At 47.7% G+C, this 25,650-nt stretch overlaps 2 protein-coding genes across 2 annotated transcripts in view; one reads left to right on the forward strand and one right to left on the reverse strand.

Annotated features, from left to right (window-relative positions):
* The window catches only part of LOC144120791 (sodium/hydrogen exchanger 4-like), a 265,475-nt gene that overhangs the window by 104,336 nt on the left and 135,489 nt on the right, over positions 1-25,650 (reverse strand). The window contains 3 exon segments of the mRNA XM_077653497.1: positions 5,955-6,042; positions 6,044-6,177; positions 6,523-6,766. Of these exon segments, the coding sequence (XP_077509623.1) occupies positions 5,955-6,042; positions 6,044-6,177; positions 6,523-6,637 (337 nt within the window). The 5' untranslated portion in view covers positions 6,638-6,766.
* On the forward strand, positions 11,059-11,890 carry LOC144118397 (uncharacterized). Its single transcript, XM_077651343.1, has one exon. It carries the CDS (start codon positions 11,062-11,064, stop codon positions 11,680-11,682), a length of 621 nt encoding a protein of 206 aa, XP_077507469.1. The 5' UTR covers positions 11,059-11,061; the 3' UTR covers positions 11,683-11,890.

Genomic DNA, 25,650 nt, shown 5'->3' on the forward strand with positions numbered 1-25,650 from the left:
CTGCATTTCCCTCCTCCTCTTTATCTATCTAGTTTGTCAGGACTCGCCATGCATGCTTTTGTCGTCATGGTTCCTTTTCTCTGTCGTTCCTTCCACATTCATCCTGGCCGATGTTTTCTCCGTGGCTATAGGTGCGCACTAACACCCAATTCAACGAGTGAGTCAGAGTTTGTGCAGCTTCGCTGCAACTTCGCTGCAACTGTTGCAGCGAACGAACAATGGGAAGCCCCGCTGCTAGAAGGGCGGGCTCGTGCTAACAGCCCGCGCAATCGCGAAGCCTGATCAGGCGGAGCGGGATATTGTAGCGAGGACTCGAATGGGACAAGCAACCATTCAGCGGTGGACTCATAGGCACTAATCAAAGAGGCGGCGTTCGCAGTGACAAAACGTTATGGTCTCCCTTTCTTTTATTTTATCAATGCTTAACTGCACTCTGGAGCTTACACGAAGATTTTCACCCACTTTTGCTACCGATCTTCGCGGAGTTTCCTAAGACAACAATCGCAGTCCGAGTTCACCCGGACAACAGCAAAGACAATGTCTTCACAAGCGTGCACTGTGTATGCACGACCGCGTAGGCAAGAGGAGGTACAGTCGAACACAAAAGTCCGTGGACCATGTGTTCCTCAAACGAAGCCGATAGCTCTGCTATTAGCCGGCGGCTGTAGACCACACTTGTGGAGATGTAAGAGCAAAATTTTGACTTTTACCTCCACAAGTGTGGTCACCAGCTGTCGATTGATAACAGAGCTATCGGCTTCGTTGGAGGAACACGTGGCCCACAGATATTTGTCCCCGACTGTACGTTATCCATCTAAATACAGGTGAGCTTGGAAAGTAAACGAAAATAAAAATTTGTCCTCGAACAAATGCAGGAGGGGTGCTATGGAGTTTTTATCGACGGGAATGCAGTTCTTCTGCAGCTACACCCAACACTTCGCCAGTGTAAGGTCATCTCTTTTTCTCGGGAAGTGTGAGAATTTCTTCCCTTTTTTCATCGAGCTACCGCGGCGCATCGCTTTGTGCAGCTTCAAGTTACTCCGCTGTAGGCATCTATATATACCACGCCAGAACGTTGTTTGTTGTGGCCCTGAAGTTATAATGCTTAGCTGTATAGTGACAAAGAAAAAAACGCGGCAGTCACGCGTATTCACAACGAGGCGCATAAACGGCCAATTAAGTGCCACCTCAGCGACAGGCGCACGGCCCGCTTAAAGCCGGCCCTCGCCATTCAAGTGGTACTTAAAGAAGCAGCGCTTTATTTTCATGTGAAAGTACCTTCGCGTCAGAAACAGGCGAGCCGAATAACTGCGCGGCAGCTCCGCGGGCTTTCTCTGGAGCGCCCGACATGCTAGAAGAGAAAGTGGCAAAAAAACAAAAACAAAATAAAACGACCAAGAAAGAAGAAAAGAGTGCACAACACAGCGACCCGAGCAAACGCTAGTTCTCTGTTGCTTTCTCTTCACGCGTGGGATTGAAACGCCGTTAGAGAGACTCCGAAGTAAGGCACGCGCGTCCAGAAAACACACAAAAGTAGTCTCCCAAGACAGCCCGTTTTTTTTTTCTTCACGGGACGCCTCTATTGTTTTGCTCTGCGCTCGAAACCTCCATAAATATTTCGCGCCGCTCCGGACAGCCGGGGGGAGGCTAGAGAGATTAGAGCCCAGAGTTGACGATTCACTTAAGCAGGTGCCCGCAGCGGCCGTAGTAGCAGATGCGGCGGCGCTGCAGTCGACCCCGCGCGGAACCCCATGGCAACCCGCAACAGCGAGACACGCGAAGCGGGGGGGAGCGGCGCGGTACACCACGCTCCGTTCTCACGTGTAGCAGCGGGGAGCACGGGTCAGGGAGGGGGGGGCGCGGGGGGGGAGGGAGAGGGATAGAGGAGAGCAGCTTTCCCTTCGGCGTTGCGTTATCAATCAAGGGTTAAGTAAATCGCTTAGCTCACGCAGGCAGCTCGGGCCCCTTAAGGAAGGATGAAGCAATTCCGCGCCAAGGTATGACCAGTGCCCCTGCAAAAACCACTCTGCTATATCGTTCCTGCCTTCCTTTCTTGTACCGCAATACAATTTTTATTTTTGTTCTCCTTCAGCGAATTCACGTTAGAAGGTGGGCCGCGTAAAAATCGAAAACTGCCTCAAAACTAAGGCTATTGGCGAAGCAGGGGGCGCATATAAAAAACTTACAGCCGTCCGGTGGTGAATACACGTGAACGTTGAACATTTATTCCGAGTTAAGCCTCTTTCTTTATTTTTACTTAGATTTCTCTAAACTCCACAATCATTCTTCGTCTTGTCCCGCAACCTTTACAGACTCTCTTTCTTTTTCCGTCGATTTGAAGGTTCTTCACCTCTGCGCCTGCAAACGTGAGGCATGTGCGCTTGCGTCGGTGCATGCGTGTGCGTGAGAGGGCGTTCAGGGCGCCTTGTGAAAAAAATAGTGACAGGCTAGTTACTGCGTGCTAGACTGAGAAGAACAGACGATGGAGAGAGGCGGAGGCGAAAGAAGAGAACGAAGGACAAAACAAGAGCGCTGACGTCAACTCAGTTCTTTTTATTTTAATGGAAAGGTGACCAGGCTTTACGCAACAGGCTTGTCGATTCAGCTGGATTTCAGTGGGTTGTATATGCGGAGCAAGCGCTCCTTATCTCCAGGCGCTGGTTTTGGTTGTAACAAAGTCCATGGTCAAGGAAAGAAAATACTTCTCTGCCTCCTTCCCCCCAGGTTCGAAACCTTTCGCTTGTCGACATTGGCGTATATTAGGGTATGGCGACACATCCAAGGGAGTCAGTTTGTTTTTGTTTCTTTTTGATACGTGGCGGCGTTGAAGGTATATGCTGAGCAGTTTTTGTTTGCTCTTGACAAATAGTCAATTTAGTTGCTTCCTGTTCGTACAGTAGCCTACACACCACTGAGGGACCGTGACACCAGCAGACTAATAAAGCAAGGTACCCAAAAAATTCATTAACACCTTTTTTTTACAAAATGCTTCTAAACTAATCTGTGATATACTTCGACAACACTACTAAATAAAGAAATACCTGCACGCTATTCCGTGTCCCGTTACCATGCATGCAGATCGAGACTCGTGAATAAATGCATCTTTCACTATTTCAGCTACGCTTTTCTGCTGAGTTTTTCTTCTTCGTAAACTACTCCTTCCCCTTCTAATTCCTCCAAGCACACCTGGATATCATGCGGTAGCATAATGCGCCCCTACTACCTAAGTAGCCATGCATGCAAAGTGTGTACTTAAAAAGGCGTCACTGATCTTTGTTCTTATTCAGGACAGCTTGAACCTCACAATCCAGACCCGTCCCCGCGGACAAACGGACGAACAAAAAGGTGCGCAGACGCTCACGGGAAAGTAAAAAAAGTACAAGATTAGCGCATTCCACGCATTAGCAAAACCATCTGCCCTCTTCACAAACTACGTTACCTCAGGCGTACTTACCTTTTATAAAATGTTCAGCCGCTCTGGTTAAATAATTAAACGCGTGCTCTCGTCTAAAAGGACGACCCCCCCCCCCCCTCCATTCTATCCGCGTGAGGTCAACCCGTTTTTTCAACGCCAAAGTAACGGCAGGCTTTGAGGCGGAAAATTTCTCGGGGGCAATCAGTTTACCACCTTCTCTGGAGGCACCACTTTTCGCTGGACGAAAGCTTAAGTCAAGTAAGGGCGAGAGAAGACAACGGGGCTGAGAAAGAGAGAGAGGGGGAGAGAGGGAGGAAGGAAGGAAGCAAGGGAGCGAGGAAGGAAGGGAAGCAAGGGAGTGCGGAAGGAAGGGTGGAAGGGAGGGTTAGAAAGGAGGAAGGGAGGGAGGAAGGAAGTGAGGGAGGGAGGGTGGCCGTCTTCTTCCGCCTCCTCCTGCTCCCCATCCTCCCACTCATCCATCGCACTCTTCCACCAGAGTCTTTAACTTGGACAACGAAATGATGTTGCGCAGCCACCCGTGGCTAACGCGGTTTAACGCGCCGTAGTACTCCAGATGGTTTAAACGACGTCGTGTGCAGGCAAGACGTCGAGGCAGCTCCACTCTCCCTCGTTTCCGAAAGAGCGGGCGACGTGTTTAACCAGAGCGAGTCTTTCTTCATTCAGGCGTTTTTTTTTGTTTTTTTAATCAAGCACATGTAATCATATGAACAGCGAGGGTAGTGACGAATCACACTCAACCGTGCCTATAGGAAACTTCGTTATGAAACTTCCTGGAGACGCCGCCATTCTGTGCTTTCCAAGTACATGTTGAAACAAGCGCCATAAAGGCCAACTAGCCGACACTTAAATAGCCCCGCAGAGAGTATAACTTCCGATAAGCGTGGTGAAATTTAACGCTGTAGTGAGCTAAGTACCACGCGAGAAGCAATGAAGATAGTGACTTACTGAAGATTAATGCGCCGATCATATACGTGATTTTTGTCATAAAAGGTGGTCACATAAAGCAAAAAATGAGAAACAATAAACGACAAAAATAAAAAAAAATATTTGCTTCCCTCCCCGTAGTGAGGTGCTATAGATGAAAGCACTCAAATGTTCGGAATCCTAACGCCACATATCGTACACCTTCGAGGTTACGATGAGAGCAAAAAAATCATTCATCCTAGTTTTCGGCGTAATCCGAAACACTTATGTAGCTTTAACTGGAAGGCACACGAAGACTATATGTACGCCTCGGCGTGCTGTGCGTGTGCATGTAGTACTATGATGCTGCCCATGTCCGAGCAGTGACACTTAGCATGACACAATTTTTTTCCCGGTCACAATCGAACTCTGTATCAGGAACCGTGCGAATTTTGACCATGGAGACCATATGTTATCTTAAAGCGCGCTTTCTTGTTATATGTACATATTCTGTATGTTCATGGCCACCTACTCCTGCCAAGACCTTGCATAAGGTCGGCAGTACTTGTAAAATAAATAAATAAACAGTTGTGTTTGATGACTTCGTATACCCGGTACCGTTGGGAACCGCCGTCCAGATAGAAGCAGGAATGCCCAATTGCAAGCAGCCGCGTAGTCACTGCTATTCGAAAACAATCAAGACGTGTGCATGCATAACCAATTTAATTACACCTACGCTATGTACGTTATTTCGCGGTATGTTTGCATCTGTATCATGTGGTACTTTCATTTCATGACAGTTCGCGCGTAGTTGCAGATGTGCGCATCCGTCCAATTTGTCTCACCCAACTCTTCTTGCCTCTTTTAAGTCTTGCAATGACTCATTACGAGCGGGTATTTGAGATATTAAACTAGCGTAGCTTTTTCTGCAACAGTGCGTACTGTGTGCGCATGCGCGTTGGTGCCGGAATATCCAAGTGTGCAAAACTTTTCACTGCAACTCTGCGCAGTGCGTGTGGACTGAGAACTGTGCGTGTGCAAGGCACATGGTGCATGTGGAATACATGTGCCCGGCGCTACCCGTCATCTACGCGAAATGAGTGCCACTAGTGTGTGCGTGGTTTCCTCTATAGCCCAGACCACCCCAAGCAATTCATCGTATTATGACGTCATCACCCTCCATTAGCACCCTAACTCAGCTTTTACTTTCCTTTTCCCCTTGCCCAGTGTGGACTATCAGTCCAGGGTGAGATTACCACCGGCCGACCTCTCATACTTTGCTTTCTTCAAAGTGCTTTCTCTTGTAGCTTCATTAGCTCCAAATGCCTTCTACTAGAATCCATCTACACGCAATCTGTTGTGGCGTTCGTTACTCATCTAAAACCGTCCAAAATGGGACCACCAGGAGCCTGCTCAAGAACTATAGCTTAGCGGGGTACATGCGGCATTGTTAATATCGAAGGGACGCTGCGGTGGAGCAATTGCCAGGCAGATAAAGCAAGGCTAACCCCACCTGTAGCATTCAACACCTCAACCTCAACCAACCTATAGCTGGAGCAAAGTGAAGAAATCGGACGCAGTGGAACTGCGCAAGCGGTGGCACCCAGCTCCTCACCGATTTTGGTGAACCCGGCGAGGATGATGAAGACTGTGAAGACGAAGGGCACGCTGACGAAGTCCCACCGGATGCTGGCCACCGTCACAACCCTCGTGGCCTCCGGAGTGCCCGTGCTCGGCGTCGCACATCCGCTGCTCGTGCGGCTCATGCTCCCCCGGCCCCTGGTGCGGATGCGCCGCCGCCACCAGGGACTCGTCCGCACCGGACGCCCACCGGTCACCTGCTGCGGGACAGAGGGACGTTAAACCCCATAAACCAAACCAAAACTGTATTACTTGTCTCCGTGCAGCGCTTCACATGTTAGGAGCCATAGCATTAGACGACCGACAGAAAATGTCGGCCAGCAGTGGTACTACTGTCGAACCTCGTTATAACGAAACGGTTTATAGTGAAATAATGGAAATAACGAAGGAATGACGATTGGAAGTTCGGTCAACATGGGTTATAACGAAACTGCGGCTATAACGGAGTAATCGCCGGGCCCCTTCATCTTCGTTATAACGAGGTTCAACTGTATGCGAACACGAGGCACGCACAGACCACTGGCGTGGAGTTGTCTGTATACCTTGGTGCGAGGAGGACTTGTTGGCGGCGCCTGTGGACGAGGCGTCCACGTTGGCCAGCGGCCTGCTGACGTTTCGCGGCGGGTGCGCGGTGGTCTCGGAGGCCAGCGTGGGCATGGGCACATCGTTGGGAGACGCGGGCCCCGCCGCCTCCGCCCGACGCGCGCCGACGCAGCAGCCGCGACGGAAGACCCTGCCCCACGGAGGGAGCAGAGCCCGCGGGCCGCTGCTCTTCTTGCCACGGACCTGCGAGGATAGCAGAGTGCGATGTTTTGAACGTGCAAAGAAAACAATGCACAGGCGATCACACGATATGATGCAACAAATGTGCGGTAGCAGTACTGGTTGTACCGTCATGTACAAAAGTTTACAAAATGGAGATTCGCAGAAAAAAAAATGGAGGCGACACTTAAGCTCCGCCTTAATGGTATAACGCGATAGCGTAATGGTTTAATTTCCGTATCTGCATGAGGTCATTCTTTTCTACTTAACATTCATAGATCCCTGGGAGCCATCACACCACTCCTGGCGCAGTGGTGCAGCGGTTAAGCGATACGCCACTGCTCTACTATGGCAAGCGCTGCCGTCGGTGGGCCTTGTGCGGCCCGGGTTGCTCTTCCTGAGAGACCAATCGTTAATTTAGCTGCCACCTGCCGTAGTGGGCAGGTTGTGATGACGCCGCGAGGTCACGTGACCTAGGTGGCCCCCTCTTGCTCACAACGCCGACACCGACGCCAAGGCCGACACCGCATTTGCTGGGGAACGGGGCCTTCAACGCTTTCGCGTTAAAAAGTTATTTTTGCGTTGCCTCGCTACCCAACTGGATGGTACAGAACAACAGAAAATAAGAAGAAAAAAATGACAGGGACACCTAGTTTCATTATATGCTGGCAATGCCATAGCATTAGCAACTGTTGATGGCTTTAACTAAAGTGACGACACTTCTCTCCCCAGCCAATGGGAATGCTCCTGTCTGGTGACGTCACATTCCTCCAGCCAATGAGCGAGTATTATGTTATGACCGACGACGCATTTGGTCCCATGGGTTTCTAATGTAAAAAAGGCCCACCATCTACGGTCTACGTGAGTGTTTGGTTTGGTTTGGTTTGGTTTATGGAGGTTTAACGTCCCAAAGCGACTCAGGCTATGAGAGACGCCATAGTGAAGGGCTCCGGAAATTTCGACCACCTGGGGTTCTTTAACGTTCACTGATATCGCACAGTACACGGGCCTCTAGAATTTCGCCTTCATAGAAATTCCGCCGCCGCGGCCGGGGTCGAACCCACGTCTTTCGGCGCCGTAACTATACTGAGCCACCGCGGCGGGTGGCCTACGTGAGTGTGTTAAAGCGAGCCGACAAGAGAGGCGTCTGTTCTTTATATATATATATATATATATATATATATATATATATATATATATATATATATATATATATATATATATATATAACGAGTCAAATCCACTTCAGCAGGTACTGAGAGTAAAGGGAAAGTTTGCTACATGCAGCAGGCGGACCGCCATCCAGGCTATTATATGATATGCTTTTTCATGGGCAACTCTGTACCCACTACTGAAGAAAAATTATGCAGGTAATGAGGTTACTATCAGCATGAAAAATTTGGATTTGGCTCTTTTCGATGTGAAATTCTGGATATGACTCAGTTTCGTCCCGACACCTTAATTTCTACAGCAGCAATTGGAGCTGTGTTATCGAAAACAATGCTTAAAAAAGATTATGCTGTGAATTTTGTAGGAAAACAACTAGAACATTCAATATGTACAATCCGGGGCACTGCTGTACTTCACAAACACAAATAGAAACTAAATGTAGCCGCAGCGGTTTGAGCGTGCGCCTCGCATGCGGGAGACGCGAGGTTCGATCCCGATGCAGTGCACGCCGCCGGCCACACACCGGTGACACAATGGGTACAAGTTTTCTCCTGGCCTCGTGCTCGGTTCATCTGGGATGAAATGCCTGGAAGTTGGAGCTTTGATCCCACCTTGTGTAGACGAAAATACCTTGTGCAATAGTGCTCATTAACCAAAACTGCCCTTACGCCGTAAAAAAAAAACATCGTTATATAAAAAAGAACTAAATGTAAAAAGTAGGCTTGTGACACAAGCGGTGTCGAAAACAGTCATTTGTGGTAGCAGAATTAAAGAAGGCTAAATTCACACAATGGTTTGGTTTATGGTTTATGGGGGTTTGACGTCCCAAAGCGACTCAGGCTATGAGGGACGCCGTAGTGAAGGGCTCCGGAAATTTCGACCACCTGGGATTCTTTTACGTGCACTGACATCGCACAGCACACGGGCCTCTAGAATTTCGCCTCCATCGAATAAATTCACACAGTGCACGTGAAGATCAGTCTAATGCAAATTACAATGCAATTCAATTTAATGCAATGCAGCGCCTGTGTGCGTCTTTCACTGTTTCTGTCCCTTGTCATATGCCTCACCCTGTATATTCTCCACGCAGAACCCCTTATAGCCCGTCAACTCGCTCCTGCTCATGCAAACTGGCCAACGATTGCTGCGTTGCTATTTCCATAATCATGGCGCGCGGGCAAGGTTGAAACCGCAAAGCTACTAACTCGCCACGAAGAGAGCCATCGTTTGAGAAGGCCGACGCAAGACGCATTCTTCGGAAAACAGATAAATGCGCAAAATTCGACGCCCCCTGAATTTAAGTGATGCTGCAGGAAAAGGCGGTTCCTGTATAAAAACAAGTTCCGAGCAGCTACAACGGGTTTTTTTTTTCTGTGCATGACGGTGCCTTTGAATTAATGCAAAAATAGGACAAAGCACATTCCCTCAAGCTTCAGCGAAGACTTTTTTTTTCTAACTAGTATAAAGGCAAAGACGAAATATGTCAAGAAAAACTAGGATTTAAACTGAAGGCTGGTCTAGAAGGTTCTAGCGTGGTTACCAACACGCCCTAGCGCAGTTAAGCTGCGAAAAGTTCTCGACTCAAGCCCGGTGAAAATGGAAGGAAATAAACAGAAAGCAGCAGCCAGAAGTCCTTGAGCCGAGAGAAGGCTCTGCAGAGTTGGGCATTTCTTACCGTAGCGTAGGAGCAACTCATCCAAACTATTCTAGTCGAACATTAGGGTCAAACGTGTATGCAAGATATGCCGCAAGTGGACACTAAACCTGCAACCTCCGCCTGTCCCATGCTGTTATGCCAACGGACTTTCTAGCTAATTATGACTGAGCTACTGTGGCGATTGCCTTAACTTATTTTTTGTTGTATCCATAAGCGCACAAGCAAGCCTTGAAATAACCATTGCCGCTGCTTAACATAGTCATGAGTAAGAACACCGAACAACATCGAGGATAGCAGCACACAACTGGCCGCGAAATCTGGTGACAGCACTAACCGCACAAAAACTGCAAAATCACTAAACCAGCTACGTTTTCGGATTCCAAGTTAGTTGATCGCCCCTAAATTTTTTTCGCTACGCGATTAAACCTACTTTCCTCGAGTTAGGATCTGGTTTAACCATTTCCAGTGCTCCCTCCAAGTACGATACACATTGTACAGTATGCAGCCACAGTATAGAGCACAAACAAACGGCTTCTACAGAGAAACTGCGATGCAAGCCACGTCTTGAAACTGTCATAACTCGCCTCTTGCATGGCGTTACAGGCGATGGAAGAGATCGTGGCAGCATGCCGGCTGGAAAGAAAGGTCAGAACTTAATGCGCAGATATATCTTCGTACGAAGAAAAATACAATAAAAAAACACTTCGGTTACAGCCCATTTATTTCTGCCAAAAGAACAACACACGTGGTGCCTGTGCAGCAACAGCACTAAACAGAATAAAAACGGGAAAGCTCGGATTCAAGCCAGCAAAACACAAACGGTCGTCTTCTGTTTCACCAACCCCTCCCCTGCGAAATAGGTACATTTCGCTTAGATGCCCGAAAACAAGGTGCCTGCAAGACATCTTACCTGTCAGTTACTGAGCGAGGGGATGGTTTTGTGTGTCTTGACTAATAATTATCAAGTTCTCTCTTCTTCTTTCTGCGTTTCAATGCATATGTTGCCATGCCGAAAAAAACAACGCAAATCGGTGTTTAGCCATATATTCTTTAATAATTCTTCAATCCAAGTTCATCCTTCGCGCTATTTATTTATTTATTTATTTATTTATTTATTTATTTATTTATTTATTTATTTATTTATTTATTACAGATACCTGCAGCGCCTGGAGGCATTATTGCAGGGGGGGAAACACAATGACTTCTGCTCATTTGGCCGAAAGTACAGAGGATGACAAAAATACAATACAAATACAAAATACAAATACAAAAATACAAAAAATACAAGTAATAATAGATGAGGAAAGGCATGCACTGAAGGAGAACAAGCGCGCTCCAAAAAAAAACGCTAATGAAATGAAAAGACGCGCAAAAGAACATTTCGCAGTCTAGCCCCCACCAAAAGTTGCTAGACGAACCCGCTAGTTCCTAGCTAGTAGCGGCAGCATCTGGCCGCAGATGCTTTCGCCGGGAGACCGAGCCGAAGAAGAAAATGGCGACGACCACGCAGCCAGCGCGAGCCACGCGCCCGCCGAGCACGCAGCGGTGTTCGCCCACCTTCGGACACCGAGACGACGGGCCTAACGCTACCCTGGAGCCGCCATCCAAAGGGCCCGACCTGAGGGCCCCGCCGCCCCGCCCCATGCCGGCCGCCGCCGCCGTCGGGGGCGCCTCGGCCGAACAGCGCGCACCCAGCCGGGGCCTGCGCGTGGCCATGTTCGGCGTAATGACGTTCATGCTCATCGCCGTCATCTCGGTCATCGTGGTCACGCTCTTCGCCGTGGTCTTCCTGTCGCGCAAGTCCCAGGACGTGGTCATCCACCGCATGCACCCGGGTCGGCCGGCCGACGCCATGCTGCCCTTCCAGCTGCCGCCCAGGCACCAGGTGCAGGTCCAGGAGCGGATGGTCAGGCGCCGGAGGCCGTTCATGAGCAGGCAACAGCAGAAGAAGGGACACGGCAAGAGGCGCTCCGCCGCCGCGGTCGCCAGGAGCCGCGCGAACCACCTCGTCGCGAGGATCCACCGCCGCCTCTTCCGAAAGCCGTTCTTCAAACGCCAGAAGCACCAGAAGCGCCGGAAGGCCAAGTCCAAGGCCAGGCCGTCCTACGACTAGACCATCGCGCCCTGTCCTCCTGCCGTCCCTCTTCGGCGAGTGAGTGCCGGGACTTGAGCTGGCGTCGTGGCGTCCACCTCGGGACAGGGTGGTCTTGCTTCCTCCTCCGCCAACACTGTCCGTTGCCAGACCTGCTGCCTGGAAGGTTCCCTCTACTTTCAAGCAGGAGCCCATCATCGGGAGGGAATGAATAAACCATTTCACCATCCACAAAAGCTGTCGACGCTTCTGTCTGCGTGTCCCTGCTGTCGCCGGTGCCGCTCGGTAAACATGAAATGATCTGCATGGCTTCAAGCGCGATAGGTGTTGCTTTGCCGCGAATCTTTTCCAGCACGGTCATTTCCTCGCGCACACAGGAATCTTCAGTACGTCGAGGCCTAGTTGGTACTTACTATTCGACGCAGCTTACAACAAAGTATGATTAACGCGTGTGCCGCGTCACCTCCTACGCTACTGTTAATACGCGCTAAAACACGCCGACATACCGAAAGTCGGTTCCTCAGCGGCAGCGCTGCGGGCACGTTCTGGTGAACTCGGACGCAAGCTCCTTAACCAATCGTAGTGCGTCGATGATTAAAGGGGCTTTCACTGTACTCAAGTATTTGACTACTGCAAATCATGCATCATGTATGCCTGCACCCGAGGGAAAACAAGGGAGCACTGAGTAGCAGCTAGCACACGTACTGAACAGCCAGCACATGACACACAACACAGGTATATGTAGCCACCATTTCAGGTCAGACAGACGGCAGAAATCACTTCGTCGCGTCTGTTCATGGCATGAACCGCCACCCGCCACTCTTCCCATATAGACTATCGAGGCACAGCGGCGATACCCGTGGTTGTGCAGGACTCACAGCCGGTATTGTGCGTTGTGAAATCAGGCCAGCTTCAGTAGATACCGCGCTTTCTGTCCTTGACGGCCGCTCAAACACCCCAGAGATTCGGTCCCCGACATCATCATCAGCAGCAGCAGCAGCATGACTACGCTTACTGCACGACAAAGGCATCTTCCACGTCTCTCCAATTGACCCCGTCCTTTGCCAGCTGCGCCCACCGTATGCCCGCTAACTTCTAAATCTCATCCGCCCACCTAACCTTCTGCCGCCCCCTGCTACGCTTGCCTTCTCTTGGAATCCACTCCGTTACCCTTAAGGACCAGCGGTTATCTTGCCTTCGCAGTACATGCCCTGCCAAAGCCCATTTCTTCCTCTCGATTTCGACTAGGATGTCATTAACACGCGTTTGTTCCCTCACCCACTCTGCCCGCTTCCGGTCTCTTAACGTTACACCTATCATTTTTCTTTCCATGGCTCGCTGTGCTGTCTTAACTTAATCTGAACTCTTTTCATTAGCCTCCACGTTTCTGCCCCGTAGGTGGGTACCGGCAAGATACAGCTGTTGTGCACTTTTCTCTTGAGGGATATTGGTAACCTGCTTGTCATGATCTGAGAGAACCCGCCATATGCGCTCCGCCCGATTCTTATTCTTCTAGTTATTTCCCCCTCTTGATCCGGATCAGCTGTCACTACCTGCCCTAAGTAGACATTCTTTTACCACTTCCAGCACCTTCCAGTTCACCAAATGTGTACTACTGTTGCCATGCTAGACTATTGAACCTTACTTTGGTTTTCTGCATGTTAATTTTTAGACCCACCGTTCTGCTCTGCCTGTCTAACTATTGATGCCGAAAGTGCGCTGATATACATTGACATGCGCATACGCATAGGCGCTACGCAATCTACAGCTGCGCAAGCACATCAAGAACGAAATTACTTTAGAACCGCCTGCTATTGCTGCAGCGTAGCTACTGGATACATCACTTGTGTCCTTGCGACCATCGTCCATTCAAACGAAGAAACATGTATTAGTGTGGACAGAGAAAAAGAAAGAAAAATAGACGGAAGTGTGCTAAAGGCTCTAACGTCGTGAGGGACAAAAAGTGAAAGTGAATCTCAGGTCGCGAGGTAACTCAAGCTTTTAATTTCCTCTACCAATAATTTTCTTACTTTTTACTTTTTAAATACTGTCTGCCCTCCTACAACCAAACTGCTTGATAAACTTACTCCTGAAACATGAGTAGCTACTCACATCTTTTGCACTACAACATTTGTCCACAAAATGGCGCTTCAACGCATCTACCATTCTACTGCTTGGGCCGCAAAGAAGCTCGCAGCCTGAGCACGGCATTGTTGGCGGGATATGTGCACGCCGCTTTTCAAGAACTCTGCACGTCAAAGGCCTTATCAAAACCTGGACGACGGACGCGCTCCAGCTGGTGGAATGCGCCCAGATTGGACGACAGAAAACGAGAAGGCAAGGAGAAAACAGATTTTTTTTTTTTCGCGCCCTAGCAGCAAGCAGTGCGGAGTGGGGGATATAGGGGATGTGTATGTGTTGAATGAACGAGAAGACGACGCTGGCGGCAATGTTTAGCGCCCGCCGCCGGCGCCAAAACTCTGCGCGCCCTCACTCACTCAACCATCTCATTTGCATCACAATGAAATGTGCATCCTCACCCTCACCGAGAGCGAATTCCGGGACTGCCGGTGAATCTTTCGATCCCGCTCGTGACCTGCCGGACCCCGCGATCCCCCGGGGACACAGCGCCGCTCAACCAGTCTGGCCACCCATCCTTGGGCCTCTGCACACCTCTGCAAGTTTATTTTTTTCCCAGTCCTTCCCCCAAGGGCTCGCAACTGCTTTCATCAAAGAAGTTTCCTTTGTTCCTATTAATTTTAACGAGTTTGTTTTGATTTTCTCAAGCCCCACTTGAAAGCCCATCGATGGCTTCGCCGCCAAGCTTCGGCGACTTGCGAAAGTTTTGGTTCTTTTATCCACGCCGCTTAGGAGCGTTCGATGGAGCGTCTAACTGCGGGCTTAATGAGCTGGTCTGATTTCCCCCGGCTACCAGTTTGGTATCGTGCTTTTTTTTTCTTTTCTTGCAGCCATCACTGCCGCAGGGACCGCCAGAGGGCAGGGCCGATTGGCTAACCGCAGCCGCGGCTCAATGAACGACCGAATGTTTAAGCAGCGGCGCGTTCCATCAGAGAACCGGTCTTCTGGAGAATTGCACATGAGGAGAAGATGCGGTTGAACGCCCCACGCTCTTTGATCGGTAGAGTTTTTGCAATTACTTTGTACTAACGTAAGCCGCGTGGTTGCGCGTTCGGCTCTACATTGCTCCGAGCATCGCACGCAGTTCCACTTGCACCGTTGGTCGCAAATGTTTATTGAATGATGGAGGGCGTCGTGTCGGAAATGTGTATCTATTGGTGTAGCACAGCTAGTTTCTTCCACTACAGCTGCATATGTTTTTTTTTCTTGAGCTTACGCCGTGATTATCGGGGCACTATATGCCGTAGCGGAAAGCCCAATGAACTCACCCCTGAGCTACGGTTGTCATTAAAGTGTGTGATCTGTCAAATAAAACTGTGCCATATCCAGTGATATAGTGCTGGTGTGCTGGACAAGGTGGAGATTAACTACGTGGGCCAGATAATTGTGGGCCCGGACTATGTCAACACGAACTACAGGAGCATGGGCAACACGGACTGTGCGAACGAGGACTACGCGAACAAGACGTTGTGAACAAGGACTTTGTGAACAAGACTACGTGAAAAAGACTACGTGAGAGCGGACTATATGATGCCGAACTGGGCTCACATTGGACTATGTGGCTGGGGCCTGGGCAATGTGGACCTGGACTATGTCGGCCTCGGCGATGTGGTTTTGAAATCTGTGCCAAAAACCGTATATGTGTATAGCGTATAGGCCTAGATTATGTAGGCATAGACTATGCTGGCCTAGACTATGCGGGCCTAGACTATGCGGGCCAACACTACGCCGGTATAGACTATGCGGGCCTAGTCTATGAGGGCATGCACTTTGTGGGCATACACACTGTGGGCCCGTAATAATGGGTCCAATACGCCGGAATTATATGTGTCATGTGAACAGGGGAGTTGCCCATTAGGAAAGGGCGATGGGGCAAGCTGAAACAGTTCTCAAACTACTCTAAAGAACGAAAAAGTTGGGGTATGGCCGCCTTCCGAGAATAGCTGAGCTGTAGGCAGATGTTAAGAGCCAAGGTTAAGGTAGGTGTTGGTTTAGAGCCGCGCCCATCGGGTACCATACGCACGTTAGCTGCTTCAAGAACGATATTTCCCAAAATCGACATCAGCCGCATTTTCAACACCAGAAAATGAAACAGTATAGCAGCTACTTTACAAGCTTTCACCAAAACGTTTCAGTTTTATTGTTAGCAGCAGCAATGAATTTTTCTCCTTTTTTGAAGCACAGTCTTAACCGCTCACCATTCATCCAAAGATATGAAAAAGCACCACGACTGCTCGATATCCCTTTCAAATCATTTTTACCCTCAAATGTGAACAAGCACATTGACATGCGCATAGCGATGGAAGGAACGCCCAAGACTGCAGACTGGCGCGAACGTCAGCTGTCACACACCTTTCTATAATTACTAAAACTAAGCACCAGCAAAGAAAATCACGAAACAAAGAAGCATGCTTGCTGTTCTCTTGTTAAGTCTTGTCTCGGTTTGGTTTATTGGTATTTAACGTCCCACAGCGACTCAGGGCTATGAGGGACGCCGTAGTGTAAGGGCTCCGGAAATTTCGACCACCTGGGGTTCTTTAACGTGCACTGACATCGCACAATACATGGGCCGCTAGAACTTCGCCTCCATCGAAATTCGACCGCCGCGGCCGGGATCGAACCCGCGTCCTTCGGGTGAGCAGCCGAGCGCCGAGAGCCACCGCGGCGTCTGTTAAGTCATGTTTCGTCAACAGAATTGCTAACGTTCTGTTAACTGCCATCAATTCTGGCATTCAGTTCGCTTTGAAGAGAGCAAGCTGCCTCCTCCCAGACCTCAAATAGCACACCAAATTCAAACCGCTGCTTGATGTTCCTGCAGCCCGTCTGTTGTTCAGGAATCGTGTGCACGTTCAGTACCTCGCATTTTATTGAGGCGTGTCGCATAACTGGGTGACACATCGTTACAACTGAGCTTTTTCTCGAAAGTAAAGTTCCGCCGACCGCGTCGGAATGTTCTTAAACCGTAACGCCTCTCTGTCCAAGCCGGACTTAGCCTGCCCGTCTTCAGAGTCGCAGAATCCGCTCGCTTGGTTACGTAACGCGCTCGTCTCAACGACCTGGGCGTCCCTCTGAGCCCTAATACCTAACGAGCGGTGAAATGCGCTTGTTTGCGGGCATGTTGCGCAACGAGGAGCTCGTAAAACAAGGACCGGGGGCAGCCCAGATTGATTTGGGCAGCAGAGCGAGCCGAACAATGCCCGAGGATCCTGCACAACGCAGGCGGACTCAGCGCAGACCAGGGATCCCGTAGATGAGCTTCGCTCTATGGCAGTGACTTCTTGCCAGTTGTTTTATCTCGCTTAATTTCTTCGCAGACCAGCCTTCATTTTCGCTTGTGACGTGTAGTCTGCGTAGACGCGGCATTTATTGCTTTCACAGAGTGTGTACTTGCTGTAAACATGGGCGTAAAGCACATGTGCGTAAGGCTTAACGACGGGCGCTTTTCAGTCGACGTAATTACCGTATTTACGCAACGATAAGCAGACCCTCTGGATATAAGTTGGCCCCTCTCGCACCTTACTCTCTCCTCATACCTTTTTTTTTTTTGCGGTTGGGAAAGGCGAAAGAGGAGTTATCAGCAGACCCACATGAAGTCGGCATCTCTCCTTTAAACTTTGAATCTTTTGAACGAGAAACGCCTTCGTCATATCCAAGTAAATACGATCGTTTCAATAATTGGAAGTTCTTAAATGAGTGTTCACTTTCTACATTAAGGAAATTTTACTGCATAAGATAATCACTAACTTCTAGCCATTACCAACAGTGTCCTGCTTCCTTTATACATATTAGACATATATATAGAATCACCGTCACTAATTTCAGCTGTCCACATGACTCGCTTGGGGACGATTTCGTGATGAAAGTGCCCAGAGAGTTTTTCTAACGTGTAAACATCTCTCTACCACGTTTCTCTGCTGTGCAGAAATGACTTCTGATGTCTATGTGCAGGCGCAAAAATATGAGCGGCAGTTCATTTTTCTCCTGCACACAGCGGTACAGCAATGAAACGACCGCCGGCCTTATAAGGCGTCGGACGTTTCGTAATATACTCGTTCTGCTTCGATACAGTTCGACACTGCCTTTTTTTTTTTCAAGACTTATACGTCGCAACATGACCAAAAATAACGTGCCCCATCAGAAATGAAAATGATTTCGAAACGGGGAGACCGGGTTTCTCATTATCTGGGGCAATCGATAACAATTCAATTTCAATTAAATTTATTTTCCAGAAAATTCTGGCGGCTGCCTGGACTAAAAGCTGTAGGTATACAGCTTGACGAGGCCCAGGCAGCCGTCAACCTGAACAGCGGCAAGGGATTCAAAGTTGCAAACCTACTCGACCAACGCTCAACGCTCATGCAAACTATAACACGTTTCCACAACCATCATTTCCGGACGTTTCCGGCGCAATTATACGTTGTCCTCCAGAACTAGTGGAACCGCTCATAACCCAAGGCGCTGGAAAATAATCGGATTCGAAAGTATGTCCCGATTTTCCAGCACCTAAGGGGAAAAACACGAAAAAGTAGAATAAAGCGCGGTAGGAAGCTGGTGATGCAGACCGTATTTACCGAGGTCATTCCCAGGGCAGATCTCGCTATAAGCCGCCTCTGGAGCGCTGTGAACAAAAGCCGTATACTACCAGGGAGGTAGCGAGCGAAAAGGTGTAAGAAAAGGAAGACGGTATAAGAAAGAGAGAAGGAAAGAAAGGAAGGAATAAGGAAAAAGAGGAAGAAAGATGAAAAGGAATAAAGCATGAAAGAAAGAAAGAAAGAAAGAAAGAAAGAAAGAAAGAAAGAAAGAAAGAAAGAAAGAAAGGATGAAAGAAAGAAGTAAGGAAAGAGAGAAAGGAGGAAAGGAAAGAAAGGAAGCAAGAAGGAAAGAAAGAAAAGGGAAAGAAAGGAAGAAAGAATGAAATAAGGAAATAGAGAAAGAAAGATAGAAAGAAAGAAAGGAAGAAAGAAAGGATGAAAGAAAGAAATAAGGAAAGAGAAACATAGAAAGAAAGAAAGCATGAAAGAAGGAAAGGAAGAAAGAAAGGATGAAAGAAAGAAATAAGGAAAGAGAGAAAGAAAGAAAGGAAGAAAGAAAGAAAGGAAGAAAGAAAGAAAGAAAGAAAGAAAGAAAGGGTGAAAGAAAGAAGGAAAGAGAGAAAGATGGAAAGAAAGAAAGCATGAAAGAAGGAAAGAAAGGAAGCAAGAAGGAAAGAAAAAAAGGAAACAAAGGAAGAAGGAAAAAGAAAGAAAGAAAGAAGGAAGGAAAAATTTCCCAAGTGGCAGAGGGGGTGTAGAGAGGTTAACCATAGCCGACCTTGGTTGACAAGCCGCTACGAAGCAGCAGGGGATAAACGGATGAGGAGAAGGTGGACAGGGACTCCGCGTTGATTTGTTCGCGACCATCTCACGACGCTCCTGCGTATATACAGGAGCGGGCGCTTATGAACAGGTATACCGTGGCAGCGTTAAGGGATTGACAGAGCGGGATCTGCCGCTCGCGCTGATGGACGTCACGCTCGAAAATGCTGCTCCTACCGGCTCATATATACGGCGCCCCAAACCCCGACGCTGTCACTGCGAAGCTAGCTACCGAGGGGCTCCGGTAGCGACAGACGAGAAACACTCTTGCGACACCCGAGCGCTCCTCTGCTGCGATGATGGCCGTCTAGCTTATGAAGGACGCACTTTCGTGACAAGATTGCCTCTCGCTTGCGGTACAGAGGGGGAAAAAAGTAAAACCGCGAGCCCGCACAGAGTTTATCGGCCTGCGGCAGACTGGCCACACAAGACATACTGTGTGGCTTCTATAACGAACAAGTTCTGGAGATCTCCCGGGGGCATAAGCTGTCTCGGCGTCAGGCCGTGGAAGCCTGCGGCTTGGCTACACAGTAATGCCGCGCCTTGGGAGAGCACCTCATTTCGCTTGTACGGAAAAACACAAAAGCGATATTGTCCCTGTCGCTTCGCGACACTGAAGCGGTGCTGTCACCTTCGTTTTTTTTTTCTTATTTCGTACACAGCCAAGAGTAGAATTTCGGCGAATCATTACAGGTGGTGACAGTAGAATGGCTTACAAAAGGCTACGACAATCTTGGGCTAGTGACAAAGCGCGCGAAACACGCACGCACGCACGCACGCACGCAGGCACACACACACACACACACACACACACACACACACACACACACACACACACACACACACACACACACACACACACACACACACACACACACACACACACACACACACACACACACACACACACACACACACACACACGCACACACACACACACACACACACACACACACACACACACACACACACACACACACACACACACGCACGCACACACACGAACGCACGCACACAGAAATGGCGGCTTACGCGTAGGTAACGACAGAATATACGAGCTTGAAGTAAACTATCAATCGGCACTTCTTTTAGTAAGGGCAGTTAAGCAGAGTTGTGTGGTTCGGGAAAGGATGTATAGAAGGCTATAAAGATAACAAAGTGAATAGGTACAAAAATTCCTCGTTCACTGCGATCGCCTTGTTGCGGTGTTACATCGCATAAAACACCGGAAAGCACTCCAGAACAGCAAATAACACTGATGACAATAGCATGGAAGTTGAGGAGCTTAAAAGACAATGCGAAAGTGACGGGGAAAATGGGAGCCGCCGTCGAGAACGGACACAAAGGTGATGAACAGCGCGAGGTAACTTTGCGAGTGAGCCCAGTTAAGGTGGGGGTTTTAGCCTGCGGAGAGAAAAAAAGTATATAGGAGGAATGAGCTGTGGTGTAAAAAAAAAGGGAGGCAAGTCTATGCTAGCCGCAAAACTAAAGCGGGTGTAGTGGAGAGCCTCTACGGGCAGTAGGAAGGAGAAGTGGTGAACTTTCAAACGGCCACAAAAGGCGACGGAATAGGTGGGGGTTTGACTTGCAAGCAAAGTAATGGTAATCCACAAACCTTGCGGGAACAACGACCACCAAGACCAAGATTGTAAGGGCTAAACCTTCACGTATCGGAGTACTTTCACGAAAGGGTTGATGGACGAAAGTCGCACGAAAGTGCCTTGGTTTTTAATCTTTTTTTTTATTTTCCCGGTGAGAAAGGCTTTCTGGAATCCATCGCGCTAAAAGCGGTTCTCCCGGCACTCTTAACTGTGTAGGAAGGCCGAAAGCTGAATCCATTTAAGGTCACCGTCAATGACGGCTCACGAGGAACACCTTTAGGGAGCAGGATTTTAGTAGCTTTCGTTGCCAAAAAAGGAAACGAAAACATCGAGGGAAAACATCGTGTGCCGTGTTCAGTGCATCGCCCTTTTTGAAAATAGAGCGCCGATACGTTATGGTTTAACCTCTGTCGCATTTCCGCCGTTTTATTTATTGCAGTTTTTCTGCACTTTTCCGCCTTTCCCTGCCTTTTTTCTTCCTCTATAAACACCCTTTTGCCTCCTTTTCCGCCTTCTCCACTACTCATTCCTGCCCTAACACACAGGAAAACTTCATATCTCTGAATTTGAAACAGCGGAGAACTTTATGTATCCCAAGAATACCCCTGTATATCACCGAAAGAAGCCGATAATTCACCAACAGAGGCGCTTCGTAGAGGGACTCTTGCGGAGGCATTTCTAGCGGCCGTATTACCGTTTTATCCTCTGTGTTCCTCCAAAGAATATACTATGTTACTACACGTTTTGCCTACGCCTCCTCCCTACACTTTCTCCATACACCCATGCCATATACCTACACCGAATACCCTCTCCATATACCTTCTACATATAATTTTTCCATATACTTTGTGCTTTTTGTTTAACCATTTAATTTAATCGTTTACTTTTTATTTACTTTCAGCATTTACTTTCTTGATTTACTTTCTCTATTTACTTTCTCCGTTTACTTTCTCCGTTTACTTTCTCCGTTTACTTTCTCCGTTTACTTTCTCCATTTACCTTCTTCGTTTCCTTTTCTCCGTTTCCTTTCTCCGTTTACTTTCTCCGTTTAATTTCTCCGTTTAATTTCTCCGTTTAATTTCTCCGTTTCCTTTCTCCGTTTACTTCCACCCTATACTTCCTCCGTATACTTTCCTCGTATAAGCCCTCCATATACTCTCATCCAATACTTTCCCCAATACTTCCTCACATAATTATGCCCTTCAGCCATTGAAAATAAAATCGTCATCACCAGCACTCTTCTATACTTCCACCAACACGTAAGAATATGTTGTCTCTCCTTCTTCGGCAGGAGTGCCTTAGTGCGCAGTCGCTAACAAAAAGTGAATGCCTATGGGTCGATCTCGCCTTCTGTGCGCAAGCCGGTGCCAAAGCTGGCTCGCGCACAACAGCTAAAGAGAAGCGCATTCCTTACGCGTCTCTACACACACCTGCTCCATAGAGCGCGTCTGGCACGGTGGCAGACTCGACAGCTCGGGGCAACCCGCTGCTTCATCCTGGGGAGAGTCTATTCGCATTCTCACAAGCAGAGTGCGAAATTAAGCAGCCTGGGCAAGGCAATCCGCCATCTTTCTGAAGGCCGTGCACAAATGCGACACCATTCATAGCAGAACAACAAAAAAAAAGGTGCCCACGCTCCCGTACGTATTAGTCTCTCACAACCTCCTTTCAGAGTATGACTTGAAAGGTTTCTTTGTGAAGCTAACGGTCTATGTCGGCAACGAGAATGTCATTTTACTTTTTGCACCTCTTTTTCAGGTCCTTCGAGGAGCTCTTAAGGTGAAGGTCAGTGATTAACGCAGCTGAAAGATTTTTTTATGCAGTGCTGAGGGTCAATTCACACCTGAGAAAACGAATTGCGCCACTACAATTCTCAGGCAGAGCTTCCTCTACGCTAAGCAGCAAGGCAGACACGTGAAAATTACTAGGTGTCTGACCGTGGGCGCTACTATCAACAGCTCTGACGACTGCTCGATACCTGACGCGTAAAACGCGTCTATATTACGCTGGTTGCCGATAAACATTATTCTACAAGTAAAGAAGCAAAAAGCAGGCCCAGTCGCTAGCTTTAATTAAACGATGCGTTCGGAGCCGAACAGCCCGCGAACTAACATCTCTTATATAATATCTAATATCACCGTTAAGGGTGGAAATCAGCTGTCCCCAGACGAACACCCTTTTGGGGGCTAAAAAGGGTGCAGAGATCGGCACCTTTCAGGAAGGGTGCACAGCATGAAAGTTTAGAGGGCGCGCATCAGGCCAAGGCTTTTGCTTCATGGGTGGATTAATGTGGAGCACCCTTCCAACATGCATTCGTAGAGGTGTTATAGAAAAATAGTACCCTTTAATGAGGGTGCAACCATTACATCCTGTAAAGTATCATTAAGTGCACCCTTACTTAAGGTGCCGATCTCTGCACCCTTTTTTAGCACCGAACAATTGGAAAAAAGGTGTTCGTGTGGGGGACAGCCGATTTACACCCTAAAGGGTGAGAAATTGTTTAGTGTGAGCGTCACTTGCGCGAAGAAACTTACGGGGCAACTATTTCAGGCTGAGAGAACGAGACAATTTAGTCGAGCTCTTGTCTACCGAATCCAACGTAAAGCCAACGTAAATCCGTTTTGTGGGGGTGCACTAAAGCGCCTTTAACTCCTGCCGCTCCAGAAATTTATGAAAAATGCAAGCCGAAAAAGAAGAATGAAAACATTTTCTCCTTAACATGGATTGGCCATTTGGTCGTCTTTAACAACGGCGCAGTCGAAAGAGCGCGGATTTCGACTACGCGAGGGTAGTTACTGCTAGGAAAAGCGAAAGCAGGCACAATACTCTTGTTCCGTAGGTTCTTGTAGTGAACAAGCTTAACCGTATTTAGGCCTCTGCCAGAAATATTCCGACAAAAACTGCTTCATTCATACTGCACTTCATTCGCTGAGAGACTTCCTGCAGTGAGTTCTCTTAATGGCTTTTCTCTTCAACTCAACCCGGCGCGTACACGCTGGTTTCGCCCTGTAAAGGCATCTAGGTCTCTCTAATGAGTTTCTGAAGACCAGAATTGCATGGGTACACCAGCCAGGCAAAGTGTTATTCCAAGTTCGATCGACTGAAAGGCACCGCTAATACGACCCCGAATGCAAGCACTTCCCTATCTCCCTGCACTGAAAATGAAATTAGACTCCTCTAGGGACATCGATCACAGCAGAACTTGCGAAAGCGGTACCATCGTCAATGGCACTCAACAAGCTAGAAATCCGAGGGGACGTCAGTCTAATGAAAGCGACGTAAAAGCAGCGAAGCGCCCGCAGAAAACCGGCTCCTAAAACATTACCGAATGAGCGAATCTATGCGATGGCATGCTGCTACTCACGGCCACAATGATGCAACAAATAAAACAAACCACGCCGAAAAATAATGAAAACAAAATAAATGCGTAGCTTCGCTTATAGCTAAGCTTTACAAATGTACCGGAGAGTACGCACTGGTGACCTCCAAAACAGGGTGTGGAATGTGATTATCGCATGCTTGTACATGCATTAGGTGTTAAGGTTGAAAGTTTATAGATCAATCAATCAATCAATCAACTTTATTCAGCATTTTTTGTCCTGAAGAACAGAAAAAAAATGCTAGGGTAGGAGCAAAAAGCCACAAACTCAGTAGCTTGACGAGGCTCCCACCCCTAATTGACAAGGCCAACAGACTGTCACGTTATTACATATATATATACACACACACGTACACACACACACACACACACACACACACACACACACACATATATATATATATATATATATATATATATATATATATATATATATATATATATATATATATATATATATATATATATATATATATATATATATATATATATATATATATATATATATATATATATATATATATATATACATACATGCAGGACTTAGAACCAGCGGGAAAAAAAGTATGCAATGGAATGTGCAGTAAGACAGGTGCTATATCTGAAATAGTTTTGATGTGAGAAATGAACATGTATCTGTGTTAACTCGTCGCAGACTATTTATACATATGAAGATTACAATTCGACGCACAGAAAATGAAAGAAACATATCTAGCAGGAAAACAAAAAAATCGCGTCAACAGCTCCAAAGGGTCAAATATAATCGGGTGTACACAAGTTCACATAATAGAAGCAGGAAAATAAGACGATGATAAAAAGATACAATACATCCGCAATACAAAAGCAGTTTGTGTCGGAGAAACATAATTAAACTCATATGTCTTCAAGAATAAGGTATTTCTGCCACTTGTATTTGCTAAGGTTATGTATATCTATATTTTTATTTTGTAGGAAATTCAAATATGTAGGCATGTGGTACTGCAGCATGTGCCGACCCTGATTAGTGCGGGAAGAAGGTATAGACCAGTGTTCTCTGTTTCTGAATATGTAGGGCACTTCTAAAGGTCGATGTAAATTACATAAGTTGAGGAAAGTTTCGTTGTTAGTTTGAACACTGTGTTTGTACTTCATAATGAAGTTAAGTTTATGTATGTGGTGTATGGGGAGTAAATTAAACGAAGCAAAAAGTTCTCTTGTATGGGCGTCATATGAGGCATTTGCTACATGACGAATTGCTTTCTTTTGTAATAGCATCAATTTGGTAAGGTTGGATTGAGTTGTGTCCGTCCATACAAGACTGCAGTAGTTAATATGGGGAGCGAAAATTGAATTATAAAGGATTAACTTAATTTTAGTCGGAAGCATCGTTCTAAACTTACACAGTACGCCACAAGCTCTTGCCAGGTTTCCCGCCACGCGTTCCACGTGGGCATTCCAGTTTAGATGTTGATTGAACGTGAATGGACAGTCCATCCGAGTGCACCAATGCCCTATACTCTTGCTTGTGCTTCGCTTT

This window comes from Amblyomma americanum, chromosome 2 (genome assembly GCF_052857255.1).
Source record: "Amblyomma americanum isolate KBUSLIRL-KWMA chromosome 2, ASM5285725v1, whole genome shotgun sequence".
NCBI classification, from domain to species: domain Eukaryota; kingdom Metazoa; phylum Arthropoda; class Arachnida; order Ixodida; family Ixodidae; genus Amblyomma; species Amblyomma americanum.

What these genes read in the sequence shown, in the direction of transcription:
- LOC144118397 (XM_077651343.1), top strand. Translation starts at nt 11,062, where the DNA reads ATGGCGACGACCACGCAGCCAGCGCGAGCCACGCGCCCGCCGAGCACG.